The following is a 22,221-nucleotide window of genomic DNA, read 5'->3' on the forward strand; positions in this document are numbered from 1 at the left end:
ATCCCAGTCATCCTGCACACTAGCAGCCAAGGGTTGTTGGATTCAGTGCCTTGCTCAAGGACAATGTTGTTGAGGGAGACAATTTAGGAATGATACATTGATTAACTGCATTTTTCTACTCTCTCCCTTTTTGCAGCTGTGCACCCTCAAGCCAAACACTTAATACTAGCCTACACACAAATAGGCCTGCTATGCTGCTTCTGCCCCCCCCCCCACCAGAACAAAATCTACATGAATTTCTAGCCATTATAAATCATGTTGCATGTATAAAACACATGGAATCAGGCCTTTCCCATAATGTTTTCGTACTTTTCTTTTTTACCATAATGTCTATAATGGCTCATGGAAATCATGCATAATTGCCCATGCATGCCATAATAAGTGATCCATTAACTCCTTAGTCAAACCACACGCTGAACTGCGGTACACCGTAATACTGATAATGGCCATTTAAGTTTAATTGTATGATTACATTACATGATGATTATTTGCATTGCAGTTTTTTCCTTAATTTTTTTTTAATAAATGTATTGGGGGACATTTTGAGCAAATTTAAATATAAGGGTGGATGACTTCCTCTCAATGTATAATATAAAAATGTCCATGATCATAAGTAGGCCAGCCAAATCCAAGCCAATACTTTTACTTTATTTATTTATTTAACGGCTTTTTTCAGCCTTGGAGGCAAGAGCTAATATTTTTTGTTTTAATGGAAATTAAATATAGCCTACATTGGGTTAGTAAGTTTAGAAGGGCCCTCTCTCCAAGAAAGAATTCACTGCTTATCTTTGGTACACCCCAAATAAATATCCCATGGGCCCTCTAATGATTTGTTAATTTTTCTTTTCTGTAGTGTCCCCGAGAAAAATGTTCCAGTGTTTATGTTCCATAGATAATAAACATTACTTGATGAATAAACATATAAATCCTTTCCACACCTTCCTCCCGTAGCAGCCTTTACCACAAGAAGCTGTCTCACAGTGTATGTGTGTGTGTGCAATGGAATTACTGGTGCTGTTGACTTAACTTATGGGAGTCTTCGCAAAACACAGAAGCTCTTACTTTTAACCTCCGGGAACACAATTTTATTCATTTTTTAAGTATATTTTTTTAAATGAAGAAGTTGCTATAACCTCCTTGACTTTAAAGGTATAGTCCAACTGAGACCAGATGAAACTTCAGCTAACCTTCACTCCACTTCAAAATAAAGTGGTTTGTTTTTATATTTACGCAATGCAGCACAACTTTAGTCCTTGCCATCAGACAAGCATTGCAATCAAATACCTGTCATGTTAATAACTACCTGTCATGATATGATGAGGTACAACCACATAACTTGCATAATATAATGTAGGCTAATCCTGTACAATACCACACATTTCTATAGCCAATGACATATGTACACAATGAGATGATTCCTCTCTATGGAACTGTAATTACCATAGCAATGATGCTAGTGACGCAGTCCCTGTATGCTTTATCTTTTACATTGTTCAAGGTTTTACATTCAATTTGTATTCCATTTTACTGTGCTGTGATTACGCATTCAGCTTTGTTCAGTTATGTGAGACCGAGCGACAGGGATATTGCCAAAACTCCAAAGCCACATTGTTCTGTTTTGTTCTCCTCAAATGTATATTCACTGTTTATAGCCTATTATGTTTTGAATATTTAATGTTTCATGTTTTCAATCTTTAAACTATTAGACGAAAGAAAGAAAGAAAGAAAGAAAGAAAGAAAGAAAGAAAGAAAGAAAGAAAGAAAGAAAGAAAGAAAGAAAGAAAGAAAGAAAGAAAGAAAGAAAGAAAGAAAGAAAGAAAGAAAGAAAGAAAGAAAGAAAATTAGTCAACAATGAGGCGGACATGCTAAGAAACATTATAGGCTGATGGGAACTTTCCAATTAAACATCAAGGCAGCAATCGATTAAACCATTAACAAGACTAACCATGACTGTGTGTGAATGAATAGAACCTGGATCCCTGTAAAGTTGAACAGTTTAATATGTTGCTGAAGACTCACTTTTGTTGCATTGGCCTTTAACACAAGTTGACATTCCTAACTTTTTTTTTCATGTATCTTATATGTTATGTTGTACTGTATCTTGCAGCACTTTGGTCAACTGATGTTGTTTTTAAATATACTATAGAAATAATTTTGACTTTTGACTTGGCCCTTTGAAGCATGCCGGACTGCTATCGTCAAATGATGGCCCTAGATTGACTTGCTGTTTGGGGGACATGTTATTTTACTCTGTCCTTAGCTGAATCAAGGGAGATCAGCCCAGGGCAGAGAAAAAAATGACTAAACATCATCAGTTATATAATAATAACCCATTAGCTTAGAGCCTGGACTGATTTTGAACAGAGATACAGTGACTCGTTGTCATGGAAATCTCCAGGCCTGTGTTGAGGCAATGGGGCCACAAAACAGCGTGGACCATATTCAAAGTAACTCAGGGGTAGAGGGACATTTTTTTGTTTGTCCATCTATCTGGGTTCTCATTGATTTGCGGGATTGTATGCAGTAAAAAAAAAATGAATACCTTTCCTGACATTCTCAATCTCTATGGACTGAAAACACGACTGCACAAGGATCACAGTGTGTTGGTTGACAGACAAAGACAGATGGTTAAAATTGTCGGGCACATTCTCATGATTTCATGTTTTTATGTATCGCTGTTTTGCATGTTTTGCCTGCTGGACAAAAATATGTCCCGTCTTGCTCTCATCTCTGTTTGTCTGGAATGCAATTAGCCTGATTGAACCTCCTCATGCATAGAGTAGCAATAAGATTTCCTCTCAACCTTAACTAAGAGGTTCAAGGAGAGTATGAAGGGATCCTTTGATAATTGTATACTATACAGTATGCAGCCTTAATGCAGTTATATGGTTGGTTGAGAACCACAAATGGGCCTACAGATGGTTGGGAGTAAAGTCCTGGATGATGTTAATCGACTTCGTACTTCGATCACTTGTGTTATCCCTATTGAGCAAATAAAAAAACGATTTACTGTATATACACAAGGCGGCCGACTTTCATGTATTGACAGCAAGACTCATGAAATTGAGACTTTTCAAATATTATTACCTGTCTATTTTCTCATGTGGTGCAAATCTATTTTACAATTGCCAATGTTCTGGTGCAAAAAGAGGTCGCTGACAGACAAGCCAGAGTAGGCTAGCACAGAGAGCTCCATGTCCAGAGGGGTGAAAATCTGGAACAGATATATTCTACATGTAAAATTTCAGATTTGTTCTAAATTGAAATGATCCCTGCGTGCAGTCTCAGGGGGTGTGAGAGTTGCAGCCCATCGCCCATGGTCTGGGCCAATTGCCGTTTGCGAACAGTACAGCGCTGCACAACATTGCTTTAAAAAGGAAGGATCACGTCATTATGGTTCGAATGTACTGTGCCTCTGCAAAATTAGAATAAGGTTGCAAAACTGAATCAATCACTCATTTAATTCACCACCCGGCACAGCACGTTTAAGTGATCCACATCAAACACACTTAAAATGTTGCATGACCAACAGGTGCATGCTGGGTCTGGCTATGATGTTAAATGCTAAAGGGCTCACACTGGATCCTCATACAGTTATTCTTCATTTGCTACATTGTTGAGGAACCTGTACCTTCAGTGAGGTGTGTGAGTGGACTGGTTACAGTGGGACAGAGAGGCAAAGTGGGTTATACACTCAGAATGGATGAGCAGAGCAGTTGAACCTAGAGCAGATTGCTGTTGAGGGCTAAATGGCGCACAGCACTCACAGAATGCAGTTTAAGATGCCCATGTGAATTTACAGAGGGGGACATCCAAAAACTTGCCTGGCATTTGTAAGTGATCCCCAGTGTGTAAAAACTGTGAAGTCTCTTATTTATTAATGTGTTTATTCCTGCAGAGTTTCTGTTGTTTAAGCATCTCTGTGTTGTCTGACTTTCTGTTGTGTTATTCTGCTGTGAAAGTGTCAAATATTTCATTCTAGTACCCCCGTGATGCTTTTTGCACTTGCCGCAGTGTCCACAGCTATTTTTATTAATTGTTGGGTCATCGCTGTATCTTTGTGAGTTTTATCTCTTATGTTGTTAATAAAGCTACACTGAGGAATTGTTCATTTGAATGGATGGTCAGTTGCTACCATGCGGGCTGCAACCTGTCGTCTATAGAAAACAGAATGTATTGTTCTTCTGCTGGTATTATTGGATTGACTTTTGATGACATTTATTTTTGAAGTCTAAAGGTTAAAGTGAAAAAAATGTTTTGATGGTAAACGTCAAGTTGCTTTAACATTTAATTGAGATATGTCTGTAAAGTAACAGCTAGAGTTGCTACTACACATTTGAAAAATCAACAATAGGCCTTGGGACTTATCAAAGCCTCCAAACTGCAGTAAATCACACCAGAGTTAGGGCAAAGACTAGGGGAGCCTCTACTCACAAACCCTGTAAATGAGATTCACAAACTCAAACTGTTGTATGTAGACTCAGTTCAAAATGGTCCAGTGTTTGAATAAAAAAAAAAAAAAATCATCCTATTAATGTACTTTCGTCCTTTGTTTGCATTTACAGTGTGTTGTATTAACCTCACTCAACACTTCATTGATGTTATGTTAATGTTAATACATTGATTGTCCAATGCCAGGAGGAGATGGAAATCTCAGTGTGTCGCTATTCTCAACATACGCAATTAACTCCCAACGTTAAGGACAATACATTACCTTGCACGGATTTGATGGGAGGTTCAACAGTTCAACTCTATTGACATTTAAACAGCCATGCCAGTCTCAGCTTGTTGAAGTCCAATAGACATGGCTAGACAGGACAGTGCATCATGTTTTTGTATTTATCATAGTTTTCCTTTAATTTGTATCAAAAGGTACCAAAGGCTAAAAGCTTAATTAAGCTGTCAATGTGTCAGAGGATGAATGGCCTTTGAAGTGCTCTTGTGAGAAATCAACTCTTGAAACGCATGAACAGAAAAATAGTGACACATCCTATAATGAAAAAGTTTCCTCTTATAATTCATGGCTGGTTCTCTGTCTTGTTTGTTTTCTCGAACACAGATCCACTTTCTTACAACAACATGTTTTTTCTCCTTCATTTAATATTGATACAGTGTTACTGTTTGTAGATGTAGCTAGGCTATGTCAACCAGATTCTCCTGAGGGGCCCGTTTTTCAATGTCCCCTTCCCCCTGTCCTCTCGACTTCACATTCCGGCAACAAAATGACAGAAAGAAAATGTAGATGGGGGTAAACGGGGGAAAATCAGAATTTTGCTTTAGTGTGTTCACTATGCTGATCAACAATATTTATTTATCATTGTCCATGACTTTGCTTTTCATTTATTAATGTGTAAAATGTTATATAAATATAAATACATTTTATAAAATAGTATGTATATCAGGACCTTTTTTAAAAGAGTACATGGCTCTCATTGTACTAATGCGATGCAAAGTCATTCTGAATGTTTGAATGTTCAAAGGTTACTGAAAATATGGGAAAAAAGCAATTCAACCCAAAGGGCACTTTAGGACATTAGATGAGCAGTTGCACCTTATCTCTCTCTACATTTGGCTAATGACCTCCCTCCGAGAAACCTGATGGTTATTAAACATTGCCTGGTTTCACCTTCTTTGGTTTCATCCCATAGAGGGGTGGGGGGTGGGGGGTTTAGATAGCATCTTAAGCACAGAGCAAACCCACATGGCACGGGCATTAACACAAATCATTCACACAAAGACACTCATCTCGCACAGGGTTTGACTTATCAGGCATATAGTTCAGTATACACTGCAGTGTGTGGTTTATTGGATTTGTGGGCTGATACGCAGGAATATTCACAAAGGGTAACCACAACATATAAGGTTTTAGCTTCTATAAAGACAAGCAAATAGTAGGACTTAGTTTCCACTGAATGTGTTTCTGATAGGGGCGACTGTGGCTCAGTTGGTAGAGCGCGTTGGCTGATGATCAAAGGGTTGGAGGTTCGATCACCACCCTGCAATTGTGTCATATTTGTTGTGTCCTTGGGCAAGACACTTCACCCACCTTGCCTCGAGTGAATGTCGATAGTTAGCCTGCTATGTGTGTGAGAATGGTAACGTGGGAAAGGAAGACAGGTCTTCCTTGCAAAAGAGTCTTCGGTCTCAATGGGATATACCTGTATAAATAAAGGTTACAAATAAATAAATAGAAAAGACTTGTATCCAGCCTAAATACAATATCAGTCGAAAACACTCACTCATATTAATTCAAGCTTCGCCTGAGGTTACGGTATGACCAGTTTCTCTGTTGTCTCTATCATTTATGAGCACAGATGAAAGCCATCAAAAGACCTTGGTCCAAGCAATAGCTCTCATGAGCATCAATAGAGGATAACAGCCTTTTCATTAGGGGGCTTTATCATACAAAGCACAGCCCACTAATGCTAAAAATTGAGCATCTCTATCTTTGGTGTATAGAGCAACACGACTAATTCAATTTACGAATGTCCAGGGAAACACAGGCGGCATTTCTAATTCTTAAAATGTGCATACTCTGCTGCAATGACCCACACAAGCGGTTGCCCTCATGATGTGCAGCCAAACCATCGTAAAAAACTACAATGTACGCAATAGGTTTGTGTGTAACTGACAGTATACCAGCATGTTTTAAATGGGATTATGCATCCCTGAACGTTGGTGCATATGCAGTCGCTGTTTGGAACAACAGAGGTTAACCATGGGTGACTCTGCTAAATCAAATTGGTTGGTACAGTGTTCTCTTTATTTCCACTGATGACTACCCACCAAAACACACAGACAGGGAATTAGTGCCAGAGACAACAGCACCTCAGCAATTCATCCGGGCCAAAACACTAGAATAGCCTACTCACTCACTAAACTGTAGACAATTAATTCCTATTACAGGTGGGTTTTAAAAATGCATCTCTTTAATGTAAAATAGCCCCATCTAGTGGAATGTATCAATGAAATAATTTTAAAAATAAGCTGTTGGTAGAACCCTAACCCTGTTATTGGGTACCCCTCTTGTCTTTCCCTATTAAATGTGGAGTCAGCGATTCTAGCGAACAATTGTTGTCAAAATCACTTTTAGTTAAAACCAGTGAATGTTTAACGCACTATCTGCTGCCTATACTGTGTGCGCGCTGAAAGAAAATCCAGTGTTAATACACAGCCTAGGCTCTGTAAGCAGGCATGTTGCGAACTACGGTGGCCCCCTCTGTTTACACACTATTTGTTTACATATCAGACAATGTTCTTGTTAGAAAATAAAAACAATTGTAAGGTACAGTGCCATTTTAAAGGGACACAATAGGAGCCCTCTGCCTGTGAGAGGTTCAGAACATAAACATTATGGAGTCATGGAGGATATCTTCTTCTCGATATTAATTTACTGCGTTTGTGGAGCTCGAAATCCACTAGATCTGAGTTTTAGTTATTAACAAATAGCAATGATGCCCATCAAACACAAACGAAAATGATTCACTGTGTATAATGTAGACACTCGACGCATCTTATGTTTAGCACAAAAGCTGTTGTTCGCCTGCGGAAAATAACAACTTCAAAGAAAACAAATATGTAAAGCATAGGATGTAGGAAAATGTCAACAGTATAGGGCAAAATGTTCATTCATATTACAGTATAGAATAACCTTTTACCGTATTTGTTTTGTATCGGTTGTTTGTGCGCCTGGCCTTTCAGAACATTCATACTATCCATTTAGAGGTCACATTCGATCTGATTATGTCCAGATGGATGGATGGCTGTCTTAATGCTTGTGTGCTCTCCACTCTCCAATCTGCTGGCTTGCCTCGCCTTATCGTCAGTTTACCGTTTGTGTTCGAGGCACAGCCAGCACGGAGCTGCTAAATTCTGACAGGTTGAGAAACGACTGAATCATTCCACCATGACACACATCATCCCATATACTCCGCTCATTCGCCATTCCAGACCTGGATGAACATAAACCAATTTCATTTACAATCAAAGCTGAGTCTATATTGGGACACAGACAGACCAATACAGCGGATGTCAGTTGAGGAGGAAGAAAGACAAACATTGGCCAGTGAAAAAAGGAGGTTGTCTTCTGACATGGAGGCAGTCGCTCATCACCCCTGCAAGGAAAAAAAAAATGTCAGTGCTATGAATTATGTGACAATATAAAAATGACATTACAATGAGAAGAAGGAGGATGGAAGTATAGGAAAAGGTTGTGATAGCCATTGAACTGACAAGGTGGAAGAAGAATGAAAAACAGTGATATACAACCTCCAACCAATAGAAAATCCAAGAGAGATAGACAGTTATTTTCCATTGGGAGTCGGTGGAGAACAAATGCAGAGTTAAAAGTGAGTGAATATTGGTCTTACATTCATCCGGTGGCCCCAAAAACAAGATTGACTGATAATGTTTTTAGATGAGTAAATCAGAATCTTTTTCCAAACAAGTCCTCCGTATCTACTTAACAGCGAGACTTTGTTAACGTGTCAACATAACGTTCTGCTTTGTATAAGTGACCTAAACAATGAGTTCTTGGACGTTTAAGAATAAAAAGGTGTCAGAGTATCACCCACACTGTTTCACAATTTCTTGGCAATCAAACACCAGAGCAAATGAGCCACCACGGGTTGGAGCCAAATGTAATACAGTTCAAATCTGATATTGTGCTTGTCCACCATTTTAAATTATGGCATGTTTGGAATGCATGGACTATTCGGGCTCACATACTTTAGCTGACAGTTAAACACACTCTCAATGTGAGAATCAGAGTGGCCCCAACCCTTCACTGGCTGGCTTTATATCCACAAATAAAACTGACTTTAAGAAGTGTAATGTTGCAAGGGATTCAAGTATGTTCTCTTGTTGTTCGAGACAGCTGGGTACTTGTCAGTAGGTATTTTGATAAATGATTTATTTTTTGAGAATTTTTTTCAACCACAAAACAGTATCAGATTCCAGCATTTTAACTGTTAATATTTGCTGCTCTCCTTTGTTTTTATGTGTAATAAACTATCTCACAGCGACAATTTAAGCTATCTGGGTAAAGGTGTGATGGCCATTTTTTCATAATCTGTTTTGACAGTTTATACAGACCAAACAGATTATAGAAACATCCGACAGATATTCCTCTGATAAATCAATAGTCAATCATCACAGTCACTGCACACACACCAGCACCACTGACTGAATGCATCAGGTAACGGCATATTGACAGTTACGGCAGCTGCAGCAGGTCTTGTGTTTCTGAAGATAAATCTCATTTATATTTTTCTACTATGGTTTTCAACTAACCATTATAAAGCTCACCTCAGAGGATTTTCCACCACAGTGAACAATGAGCCCAACAGTGTCATCAAAAAACCATTCAAGTGTCTAAAGGAGTGCAATAGGCTACATGTCCTTTGGAAATAATCCCCCGACGAATTTTCCCTTCTTGAAACTCGTGATTCATAATATGTCCACTATGGCGATGCTTTCGTAAACTCTATTATACATGTCTTATATCAGCTCTATTTGTTATTTGCCATATGAATTGTGTTGCATTGTTGGATCCTATAGGTTATTCTTCCAGCTCTTTGTCAGAATCACAAAAGCTCATTTATGGGTTGACAGAGTTGATCCTTATGAAAACATGTAGCAGTTTAGGAATGAAGATCATAGTCTGGTTAAACAAAATCAATTATTAGTAGGGGAGAACGGGGGAATCTGAGGCATCGGGTAATGTGAGCCACCCCCTGTATCTAGGCAACGGAAAACATTTTTGGTCATGTGAGATATATGTTTTCAAGCCCCTCTCATTTCCCCATGGCCCTGAAAGAGAGGACCTCATGGTGCTGTGGTAAGCATGTTTTTTTCACCAAAATAGGTATTTTGCAAGTAAAAGTAAATTGTCTTGCTGTCAACTTAATCAACTGTTGTGCCAAAGCAAATGTGTTCACGTACAAAAACTTCTATCATACGTGTTGATGAACTACCAACATATAAAAACCATGTGATGATATTAGCTAAAGATTAGCCTGAAATGCTAAGAGAGGTAGTTTTTTCTGAAATTGTGGTGGTGGGGGAAAGTGAGCCAAATGCTGTGAGGCACTGTCTCCCTTTCCCCACCCATGAGGCACAAGTTAAGTTTAGTCTTAAACATATTTTAATGTAATATTACATAACGTGTTTTATTTTAATGTCATACACATTGTAGAAAAGCCATCATGCCAAGGAAATACACCAGGAAGACGACCTGGGGCAACCACACGGAAAGAGCACCTTCTCATCTTTCCCTGCCTTCAGGGCCAGAATGTAGAGTAGGCCTAGTTGTTGAGTATGACAAGCTGATGTTATAATCCAGTTGGGTCTTCTCCTGTGTTCTGAGTCCCAGGCTGTTCTCGCTGGTTCTGATTTTCCTATGCACAAGCTGGCTCTAAGGGTCCTGTGTTCTGACCCCCAGACTGTGTCCTAATCTATCTGGTTCTATCTTTAATTTGAATCTTATTAAAACCTTTTGAATTATAATATATTGTATTTGATTTTGTTCAGAGTTACTTTCAAGTGTTTAGAACATTTGCTTTGCTTAATTGACCAAACCCCATCATTCTTTTACGAGTCCAACATTAGCTCTGGAATGTGTGGCTAGCTTTCAGGATTCTAACTGTTACAATATGTGTTGATATGGTAGTTTCAGAGTGGAAAAAGTAAGTGGATCAGTTTACCCCCTTGATTTTTCTGGTCTGTCTCAGTTTACCCCACAGCTGGGGTAAAGTGAGCCACATGACAACTTTTTTTAAAACAATCATATTTTCACTGCCCTTTGTCTTGAAAAAATTCTGCTAATGCCCATTTCTAGGAAACATCCTGAATTAATGGGAAATGTGTAAATTTGAGTGATAAATCATTTTAGCTTGCTTAGAGGGGAGCAAATGTAAAAAGTGGCTCAGATTACCCCGTTCTCCCCTATGTATTTGTATAATAATTGGCAGGTTATTGTTGTTAAGTCATTAGAAATAACAAAAGTAGCCTATAAAGTTTCTTATATTTTGACTGACATCCCTGTACTGTACAGTATTGTTTGTCCACTGCAGCTTCCTCCCTTGTTATTTTCCCACAACTCCTTGCATGATTATATGGTCAAATATTTTCAGTAATGCATATCAATTGCTGAAATAACTTCTGCAACTGGCATCCATATTGTAAAGGAATTGTTTCAGAAACATAACACTAGTTTTTACATTTTTCAAAAATATTTTTTCCCCCTCAGCATCTCTCAGGAGGTGGTATGCTGGCTGCTGGCTGCTGACGTGCACAGAGCCCAGCCCAGCCCAGCCTATGCTACAGTGAGAGGGGAGAAGTCCGCACACAGCAGAGGAATATGCTTCAGAGTGGATCAGTGCGGTTGGTGCGCGGACGCGTCAGGTGCGCACAAGTGGAGACTCCAAGACGCACAGCGGCAAAACTCACTACCCGGCTACTTTACAGATAAAGAACATAGTTCATACGTATTGCTATCGTGAGATTTCAGAATACAACTGGGGATTAACCAAGAAAGATACAGGAAGACAGCGAAAAACAGTATTTAGGGCTAATGGAAACGCACCGGACTACTGTATAAACCCTCGCTCTTAAACAAACTGTCATGAAGCAGCAGGACACAGACCTCCCGTAGGTCATTTATTAGGAAAAGTTTTTTTCAAATCCATCTGAAGTGGGGAAAAGAAGAAAGAAAAAAGAAATCATGAACTTATCAGAGCAGTACGACTGGTCCGTCGAGGAGCCGTGGAACCTGAGAATAGCGGAGAACCTGAGCGCAGCAGCAGCGGGGGAGAACCAGAGCATGGTGGAAAAAGTCACCCAGAAACCTCTGTTCGGGATCGGCACGGATAATGTCATCACTCTGCTGGTGTTCGCCCTCATCTTTACGCTGGGCGTGCTGGGAAACTCCATGGTCATCACCGTGTTGGCCCGGAGCAAACCCGGCAAGCCTCGCAGCACCACCAACATCTTCATCCTCAACCTGAGCATCGCGGACCTCTCCTACCTGCTCTTCTGCATCCCTTTCCAGTCCACCATCTACATGATGCAGACCTGGGTCCTGGGCGCCTTCATTTGCAAGTTCATCCACTACTTTTTCACCGTGTCCATGCTGGTGAGCATCTTCACACTCTCCGCCATGTCCGTGGACCGCTACATCGCCATCGTGCACTCCCGAAAGTCCTCCTCGATCCGGGTGGCGAGGCACGCTCTGTCCGGTGTGGTGGTCATTTGGATACTGTCCCTGGCCATGGCCTCGCCCGTCATGTACTTCCAGAACATTTTCCACCAGGACAACGACACCTTTTGCTGGGAAGTGTGGCCGAATCAAACCCAGAAAAAAGTCTACGTGGTGTGCACGTTTGTGTTTGGTTACGTGTTGCCCCTGCTTCTCATCACCTTCTGTTACGCAAAGGTGAGATAAGTTGTTCATATCATGGGTTGTGTTCAGGCCATTTAATAATTATGAAAAATGATTGATGAACTACCAAAACATATATTTATTTCCCCTCGTCTTCTTGCTTCCAGGTTCTTAATCACTTGCACAAGAAACTAAGAAATATGTCCAAAAAGTCAGAGGCGTCAAAGAAAAAGGTATGTATTTTAAGCTGTCATTTTGAGGGGCAATAGGGGTGGGGAATGGCATGGATCATAATAGCCATATGTTTAAAAAACTTGCCCAACTGAAATCAGTAGCAGAAACCAAATGAACACTAGATATGGCAGAGGGGATTTGTTACCTGTTGAATTGCTGCATGATTACATTGATTTTGAGGAAAAATTAGTGCAAATAAAAAAATCATGAAGTTTAGTTTCTGAATTTAGTCAACAATAATGCTTAAATCAGTGTCAATACACATCAGGCCCGGGGCCTTTTTTAATCACAGTATTAACTGTAGGCAGCCTGAGCTGGTTGAAGAGAAAGCTTTGGGACTGGGCAACCTGGATGGTGGTAGTCCAGAGCTATATACTATACACATAGATATATAGTATTTCCACTATTGGCTCCAATGTCCAGCTGGGTGAAAATAGTAGCCAGCCGAGGTCACATCTCTGCTAGGGGGGTCCGGGGGTATGCCCCCCCGGGAGATTTTTTTTTACCTTTTTAAAGTGAAATGCATGAATCTGGTGCACTTTAAGAGGAAAATTAAGAGGCTAAATCTGAGGAATTTTGTGTGAACAAATAATTTGGAGACACTGGGTCGGATGAATTAGAAGCTATTGAAGAAAGACACATGGATTTTCCATAGAAATATACATTTTAAATAATATAAAAATATTATGCAGGGTCCTCTGGGATGGGCTTGGTGCTCTTTTTCTTTTACGGGACATACACTCAACAAAAATATAAACGCAACACTTTTGTTTTTGCTCCCATTTTTCATGAGATGGACTTAAAGATCTAAAATTCATTCCAGATACACAATTGTACCATTTCTCTCAAACATTGTTCACAAATCTGTCTAAATGTGTGATAGTGAGCACTTCTGCTTTGCTGAGATAATCCATCCCACCTCACAGGTGTGCCACATCAAGATGCTGATCTGACATCATGATTAGTGCACAGGTGTGCCTTAGACTGTCCACAATAAAAGGCCACTCTGAAATGTGCATTTATTTGCTTTATTGGGGGTCTGGGGACTCAGAACCAGTCAGTATCTGGTGTGACCACCATTTGCCTCATGCAGTGCAACACATCTTCTTCGCATAGAGTTTATCAGATTGTCAATTGTGGCCTGTGGAATGTTGGTCCACTCCTCTTCAATGGCTGTGCGAAGTTGCTGGAGACGGCTTATGGTGGAGAAATGAACATTCAATGCACGAGCAACAGATCTGGTTGACATTCCTGCTGTCAGCATGCCAATTGCACGCTCCCTCAATGCTTGTGGCATCTGTGGCATTTTGCTGTGAGACAAAACTGCACATTTCAGGGTGGCCTTTTATTGTGGACAGTCTAAGGCACACCTGTGCACTAATCATGATGTCAGATCAGCATCTTGATGTGGCACACCTGTGAGGTGGGATGGATTATCTCAGCAAAGCAGAAGTGCTCACTATCACACATTTAGACAGATTTGTGAACAATGTTTGAGAGAAATGGTACAATTGTGTATCTGGAATGAATTTTAGATCTTTAAGTCCATCTCATGAAAAATGGGAGCAAAAACAAAAGTGTTGCGTTTATATTTTTGTTGAGTGTATTTTTCTGTAATATAATGAATTCATTTAAATGCAGTGAGAGGAACGAAGCAGAAGAACTCTGTTGTCCAGTTATATTTTTTTCCACAGACGAGGCTGAAATAGGCTATAGACTATACACAGTGCATGGGCAACTGAGGGCAGCCCCATTTTCAAATATTTTTAAATAAACTCAATACTAACTGTGCATGCCATGGACTTGAACGTGACGTGATCAGTTAACCTCGGATTACCTCCCAGATGAACTGATTCAATTATTAAGCTATTAACTAAGCTATCTACCAAAACATTGTATTCCTTTTATTGTATGATAATTTACATTTACATAATATGATGTTGATATCAAACACACAAACTAAATTTTTTTTTTATTATAACATATTTTTTTTATTGGGGGGGCCCCCCTGGCAGTCGCGACCCTAAGCAACCGCTCATTTCGCTTATGCCTCGGGCCGGCTCTGCTGACCAGTGACCACTTTAAGCGGGTGGGTAACTTGGAGGCAGGCTGTCCTGCCCACCCAATAATACAATTAGAAGCAATGCATGGTAATGGTATATTCTTTAGTATTAATTAATTGTCTGAATTTTATTTGACATTTTCTTGGACAGCGAATGAACAGGTCCGTCCGATAGTGGGTCTGGACTTCCACCTAAAAAAAAATATATATATTTTATTTATTTTTTTATTGGGTGGGCACAGCCCACATTTGGGTGGGCACGGCCCACCCTGGCCCCTGGCTACCGCCGGCCCTGATACACATGGTGTTACACATCTTGCTATTCATTCTAAGTCACCATCTGACCTCTTGGGTTAAGTATTGTGTGGTTATCTGTCCCAGAGAGGATGGTAATGGTGTTAATTATGATGTATGCACATCATTGGAAGGAAAAGTGGGCACCTTTGCTGTCATACCCTCCATCTATTCTAGTCCGTTGCCTGTTATTGTTTGAGCAGCTGCAGCTTTCCTTATCTGTGGATATATGGTTCAAAACTCGGGTCAGTGTTTTATGTGTTTTATGGAGAATATATGTTACATCCACACTCTGACCCCACAGCCCTGCACACATTATCTGGCAGCGAGGGACAATATAGTCTGTACAGTACACTGTACCACATGCCGAACCACCTCCAATTCAACAGGCACTGGCAGCCACGAGATCCCTTTTATCTATTTTTTTTCTCAGGGCCAACTTGATTCATTGATTCATATAAATGCTATATTGCTTTACTGTTAAAGGTGTAGGCAGTTAATCTGGTGAATGCTTGTTTAAAAAAAAGGAAATCGCTCAAAAACAGTGAATATCTCCTCATGATCTGTTACATGTCTCTACTGTGTGTGTGCACTGGAACACAATCTGGTGTTAATACACAGCCCAGGCTCTGTAAACTGGTTTGTAAACAAATGTTATGTAAAGAAATGGGGTCCATGTAGAAAACAAAACACTAATCTACAGAGCTTATGGCTTTCACACTGGATTCTTTTCAACGCACACACCATACGGACAGATAGCGGAGTGTGAGGAGATGTTCACTGATTTTGACAAAAAGGGATTTGGTCTTCAAGCATTCTCCAGAATGACTGAGTCCACCTTTAACTGGCCAAAGTGCAACGTGCAATAGAACTGCCATCTAGCCTTCATTATTTGCGCTTGAGGAGATCTTTTAGTACATTGTTCTTCACAGTTGATAAGGGAGTACAGGTCTCCATGCTCTGCTGAGAGGGGAGGGATTGCTGAGAATGTGAACGTGCGTTGATGTGTATAGCTTCCCTCCCCTTACATACTTGCTTTATTGCATGAGTCTTAAAACAATTGCACAAGGTGAATAGGGGGGTTTCGGTTAATCCTGATGATTTACTGGATTCACGGTGCAGAGGACTTATCCGGAATGCACACACAGGGAACGTTACACTGACAGTCTCCTTGATAAGGGCTTGGCAAACAGTGCATGAAAGAAAACATGTAGCCTAATACATGAGTAACATATGGTAGGTTAACCGATATCCGAACACGACTGTTTGCACACGCATATTAAATCTGATTAAGGTCTACATACCACTTGAGCTATGAGAGAGTTGTGTAAATGCTGTCAGAAATTGAATAGTACATTTGCTTTTTATGTTATTTCTTGTGTGTCATTGAACCTCTATTTATGTCAGTAGGCTGGTTGGGTATGCATGTTCATAAAGTCACTGAAAATAACAGGCGTAAATTAAAGAAATCTGACACAGAGTAATAAAACGTGATAAATTAAAGCAACCTCTTATCTCCGTAGACCAATATCAGGGCTTTATAAGGGTTGGATAATAAAGTGCAATATGAGAGCTATCCCCCAAAGCTGCTTTCAATTACTTTTATGGTGTGAGTGCTGCCAAGGTGAGGGTGTTGCCAAGCCATAACTTATAACACTCAATCATTTTCAATCAACTGGTCCTGTATCAGGTGGTCCCATGGTGAATCAAGTATCTTGCTCAGTTATCTGGCTTAACTGAGATGCTGTGAACAGCCATGACCTGCCTGTTCTGTTGATTTGTTGGCATGTTTTCTTTTGTTAAACTAGGCATACCATACCTGCTCCAGTCTTATCTCATCGCTACTCAGTGTTGCCTTACTGATGCTACATCGTCTCTTGAAGCTGTCGACACATTACACAAAACATTATTGAGTTCTAATATTTAAAGGAACTGTCCGAAATTTTGGGAGCTATGTCTTTTTTTTGCCCATAGTAAGGCAAAGAGATCAATGTACTGCTACAGCCAGCAATGGGTTTAGTGTAGCCTACTGCATTAAGACTGGAAACAGTGGGGAAATGGCTAGCCAGGTTCTCCATATGTTTAAAAGCATGGCCAAGCAGGTAGAGTAGGTTGTCCTCTTACTGCAACATTAGGCATTTTTATACGATAGATAAGACCTCAGGAAGTCACAGATCCGTTTTAGTTTTTCCACAGATGGGCTACTAAACAATGCAAACAAACATGTTGATCCCTAACCCTAACCCTCCGCTGCCAAACTACGCCATCCATCTCCTGTATGAAGCTTCATATTTAGTGTACACACACAGCTACCAAACTTTTGTCCAACTCTTTGCAAGAAATCCAATAAACTTAATGTATCTCTGTCTTCTCCTGCAAATCTCAAATTAGCTTTCTTGATAGAAATTTTTATTTTTCTGGATAAGATGGAGAAGAAGTGCTATCAATTCATTATTCACACATTGCAGCGGGCCACACAGTGTCCCTGGTGGAGAGCAAAGGGAATTTGTTCAAATAAGTGTTACATCACTAGTTTGCGTGGCTCAGTCAGGTCCCTGCAGCTCACCACCTGTCCTGGGACACTTGATGTTGGCCACAGCCGGAGAGAGCAAGGTTGTTCCCACCGCTGTTGTGAAATCTCAACAAACGTCTTATCACTGCAAGAAAGTTCTTTCTTTCTTTCTTTCTTTCTTTCTTTCTTTCTTTCTTTCTTTCTTTCTTTCTTTCTTTCTTTCTTTCTTTCTTTCTTTCTTTCTTTCTTTCTTTCTTTCTTTCTTTCTTTCTTTCTTTCTTTCTTTCTGTCTTTCTTTCTTTCTTTCTCCCTGGAAGTCCTTTGTGAAAAATGTGACAAACTTAGTTTTTTGCCTGTTCTCTTAAACTATCTGGTTTTGTGTCGAGTTTAGATGAAAAAAGAAATGTAATTGTTGCTTAATGTCCCCTGGTTAATGTTATTGGGAATAGCATTAATGTTGGATCTAATTTCACTTGGCAAATACTAATGTTTGTAATGGATTCTGTGTTGAACCAGAGCTTAAAAAGCCAGTAATAAGTACTGTATCCAGACGGAGAACACAGATGCTTGGCTAATTATGTACATCATTATTATGCCAAGAAAGAAACATGAAAAAGAAACATGAAAATATGCAATATACAAGTAAAATAGAAAAAAAAGCAGCAACAATGCAGAATATACAATGTACAAGGCAAATAGAAAAGCAGCTACTATAAGTAAACAACAAATTTACTTTAAAGGTCCCATATTGGCCTGCAGACCTGTATTATCCAGACAAGAGAACTGCAGTCGGATCAGCCTTCTGGCAGCCATTCATTCTGGCTATAAATCCATTGGTCTGTAGCCTGTTTGTGGAAATAACAGAACATATCATTCAGAACACATCACACAACATCAAATATTTCGAAGGAAAACATGTAAATCTTGTGTATACTGAAATCAATCTCGTAATCTTTAATCACATTCATCAGCTATCATCTTTGCAAGTAGAGACAGTGTGGCTGGAGAAAAGAGGCGGAAATGCTTCAATTTTATTAGTGTCCTCTTCCTGTGGTGATGCTGTTTACATTAGCCCAAGTGAAGGCTCTGAGAGGGCTGAGGTGAAGATATGAATGTATTATAAAGGCTATCCAAACAAAGCATGGCTACTGACTGACAGCTTCACTAAAACTGTGGGAACTTCTCCTTTGCTGCTACTGTTTGTGTGTTAGTGTGTGTGTAATGTGTAATGTGTGTGTGTGTGTGTGTGTGTGTGTGTGTGTGTGTGTGTGTGTGTGTGTGTGTGTGTGTGTGTGTGTGTGTGTGTGTGTGTGTGTGTGTGTGTGTGCGCGCGGATGTGTATATTATGGTCAGGCTGATATCTCAGGCCAATATTGACCTGGCATTTCAAAATGTGTCCAGTTAATGACGTTTATCTCGGTTATGATCGATAAGGGGCAGATTCATTAGTACAGGTTGCTTGTTAAACTAATCAATACTGCACTTGAATGTAAAATGCGCAAAAAATGTGCACATACATAGTGTCATTATTGGCACTTCTCTCTTGCTCATCCGGGGGGATATGGCCACAACTGTGCCCGGAGTTAACTTAGTTTGGTCTGAGAAAAATCTGATAACAAATTACATTAAATTAAATAACATGTTGACTTGATTCTGTTTTAATTCCATTTGAACCTGCTTTATTCATCTTTTTCATTATTATGATTCGGACTCAACATTGATATGTTATCGCCAAATGAAGTTGCTAATCTGAACACGTTAGCGAAAAACCTGCTTTTTAACACATAGAGCACAGCACACACAGAAAAACATTAGCACATATTTGGAGTCGTGCTTCTGGCAACCTGGTGATAGGAAGTCCAATATCCACTCTACTTCCATCTGGGTAGAGTCGAGGTCCCAAGGGGAAATAAGTGGCTTATTAGCTCAAGTAGTGCACAGTGGGTTTATCAACAGCTGCCTACTGCTGCTACACATTATACTGATAAGAGCTGTGGGAATGAACCAGACAGTTCAACCAAAACAAGTAACTGGAAACCAACATTAAAACTCCTTTTCGTGAGAGCTGATGCTACATGTAGATACCTATAATTCTTCGTGGGTTCATCACAATGAGATGGCTCCCATTCATATCACATCAGTCGTTTGATTTATCTTTAATTAAAACATTTCAAGAAATGCAGCTTCAATACAAGAAGAAGGAAGAGACGGGCTTGAACACAACCTTGCATTATTCAAGCATCAAATGCTCCCACATCTCTACCGAATAAAAGCAGAAAATACATGAAAGCTCCTTCAGTCAATCTGAGACTTTGATTTGCGATTCTAGACGTTTTGGACACGCCTTTGTACTTTATGTTATAAAAAAAACATTTTCAAACCTTTGTAGCTCCATCACAATGAGCCCACACGATTTCAAAGCACATTGTTCAAAACCCACTGAAATTCAGACTGTCACTCAAATGCTGTGTTGGAAAAGGAAAGATGGGCTACATCATTTGTATGGGAGCTTGTCAAACAGTGTGATTTCTATTGGGGGAAGAAGGGGGTGAGGGGAATGTACTGGGAATACATAACTACTTCCAATGCATTTAATTGGTCACATAATCTGGCAGCTTTGAACATGGCAGACTCAATTCAACGTCATAAATCAAAAGGCAAATGCCGGTGTGCATGTGATTAATAATTTCTCGATATGAATGCATTTTCTTGTGTGCTATGCTCTGACATTTATTCTTGCTATGCTGCTTTTTCATGAATTGTTTGCTCATGAGATGTCACGTAGGATCTCATACGTTCTGGAATACATCCAATTGCTGCCTAGAAATGCAGTGGAGGGGCTAGGTGGCTCAGTCAGCATGCAATTAGTTTTTACGTGGTTACGCTTTCTAGCTGTGGCCTTTGGCTTTATCGATTGTAATGCCCAAAGTTATAGAATCCCTGCACTAATCCATATTTTGTATAATGATGCATCTAATGACTATGTGCAATTTGAAAGAGGTTGCTCATGAACAAACCAATACAACATGATTCCTAAAGTGACAGTTCCCCTCAGCTGTGGAGCAATTTCACATCTTCTAGCCCATTATTTAGATCTTTCGTCTCGCAATGCTGTTATTATCAACCATGTTTACAGCAGCTGGCATCAGTGTTCTGTAATGGCAAATATTGCATATGATATATCTCCGGACTCAAATGTTAGAATGCTTATTAATGCAAAAGGAAACATTGTTTTTATCTTAGATTCCCCAAATGTTTTTTGGAAAGCACTCAGACTGTTCCTCCCCAGCCCCCCCCCCATCCCTTGGATACACCCCCCCTGCAGCAGTAGACAGTCTGTCGCTGAGCCCCCCCCCCCCCCCCTCCTCCTCTGACTGCCAATTGAAACACACAACATTCTTGTTGATGCTGAACTGACTTGGATAAAAGATGCAACTTGCCATCTGATCTGGGCCATTCTTCTCAAAAAGCCACCGCGGGGCTTCCTGGATCGGATGGACCTCCATGTTCTTACTGGATCCAAGAACATGAAGCCTCTGTTGTTTGATTAAATACTCTTTGCTTAATTACTACAGCCTTATGATCTCATTTTCTCACAACAGTTCATAGAGAAAAACACAAACAAAATAACTGCCCAGCACCACATGGCAGACGGACAAGGTTAGTCATAAGTGGGGCGACTGTGGCGCAGGTGGTAGAGCGGGTCGGCCAATGATCGCAGGGCTGGCGGTTCGATCTTACACTTCACCCACCTTGCCTCTTGTGAATGTCTATAGTTAGCAATGCTTGGTTTCACAGTTATCCTCAAGGGTGCACCTACTAAACTCACCCATGTCTCCATCCCCCCTTCCCCTAATGTGTGTCTCCTTTCCAGACGGCTCAGACGGTGCTGGTGGTGGTGGTGGTGTTCTGCATCTCTTGGCTACCCCATCACTTTGTGCACCTGTGGGCGGAGTTTGGGACCTTCCCTCTGAACCAGGCGTCATTCGTGCTGCGCGTGACGGCCCACTGCCTGGCCTACAGCAACTCCTCCGTCAACCCCGTCATATACGCCTTCCTGTCGGAGAACTTCCGCAAGGCCTACAAGCAGGTGTTCAAATGCCAGATCGGCACCAGCGGCTCCCTGCTCACCGACATCAAAAAGATCCGGTGCAAAGCCGACACGGCGCCATCGACTAACTGCACCAGCGTTTGATTGTCCTGTCTTTTTTTATTTTATTTTTTAAAGATAGATTTTTTTGTTTTGTCATCATGCTTTAATTGACAGAGTGGACATACAGAGATTAAATGGGGTATAGAGGCGGATGACATGCAAAGAACGACCCGGCCCGGAATCGAACCAGGGTCAGCCGCGACGAGGACCCCGCATCTGCATGGTACGCGTTCTAACCATTACACCACAAAGCGCCCCCAGACTGGCGAGTCTTTGATTGGGTTCATACGGCGACTGGAACATTTGGAACTCAATGTAAAGTCATAGCCACATGACGCAAGTGGTTGCATGGGATTTTTGATGTAGTGTGGTTGCTTTGATGTTGCATAAGCCCTGTTCATGATTGCATTGCCCATGCATCCATCTTTTCTTTCATATAAAATCCTGTGCCGTCGAAAAACTCAGGAAAATGATTCCCTCTCTACATCATGAATGAGAAGCTGTTCTACTTCCTGTCTTCAGAAGTATATAGCAAATCTCAACTGATAGACTTTTTTTCAAGATGACCCAAGAGTTGCATTATATTG

The 22,221-nt window shown here is 40.4% G+C and overlaps 1 protein-coding gene across 1 annotated transcript; it reads left to right on the forward strand.

Annotated features, from left to right (window-relative positions):
• Positions 1-11,722: 11,722 nt before the first annotated feature.
• LOC307259110 (galanin receptor type 1-like) lies at positions 11,723-21,676 on the forward strand (the record flags this gene model as incomplete). Its single annotated transcript, XM_080038844.1, has 3 exons — positions 11,723-12,433; positions 12,547-12,612; positions 21,356-21,676. The coding sequence occupies 3 exons, from the start codon at positions 11,723-11,725 to the stop codon at positions 21,674-21,676; spliced, it is 1,098 nt and encodes a 365-aa protein (XP_079894970.1).
• Positions 21,677-22,221: the final 545 nt, after the last annotated feature.

This window comes from Ammodytes marinus (assembly GCF_949987685.1).
Source record: "Ammodytes marinus genome assembly, chromosome: 13".
Taxonomy (NCBI): domain Eukaryota; kingdom Metazoa; phylum Chordata; class Actinopteri; order Uranoscopiformes; family Ammodytidae; genus Ammodytes; species Ammodytes marinus.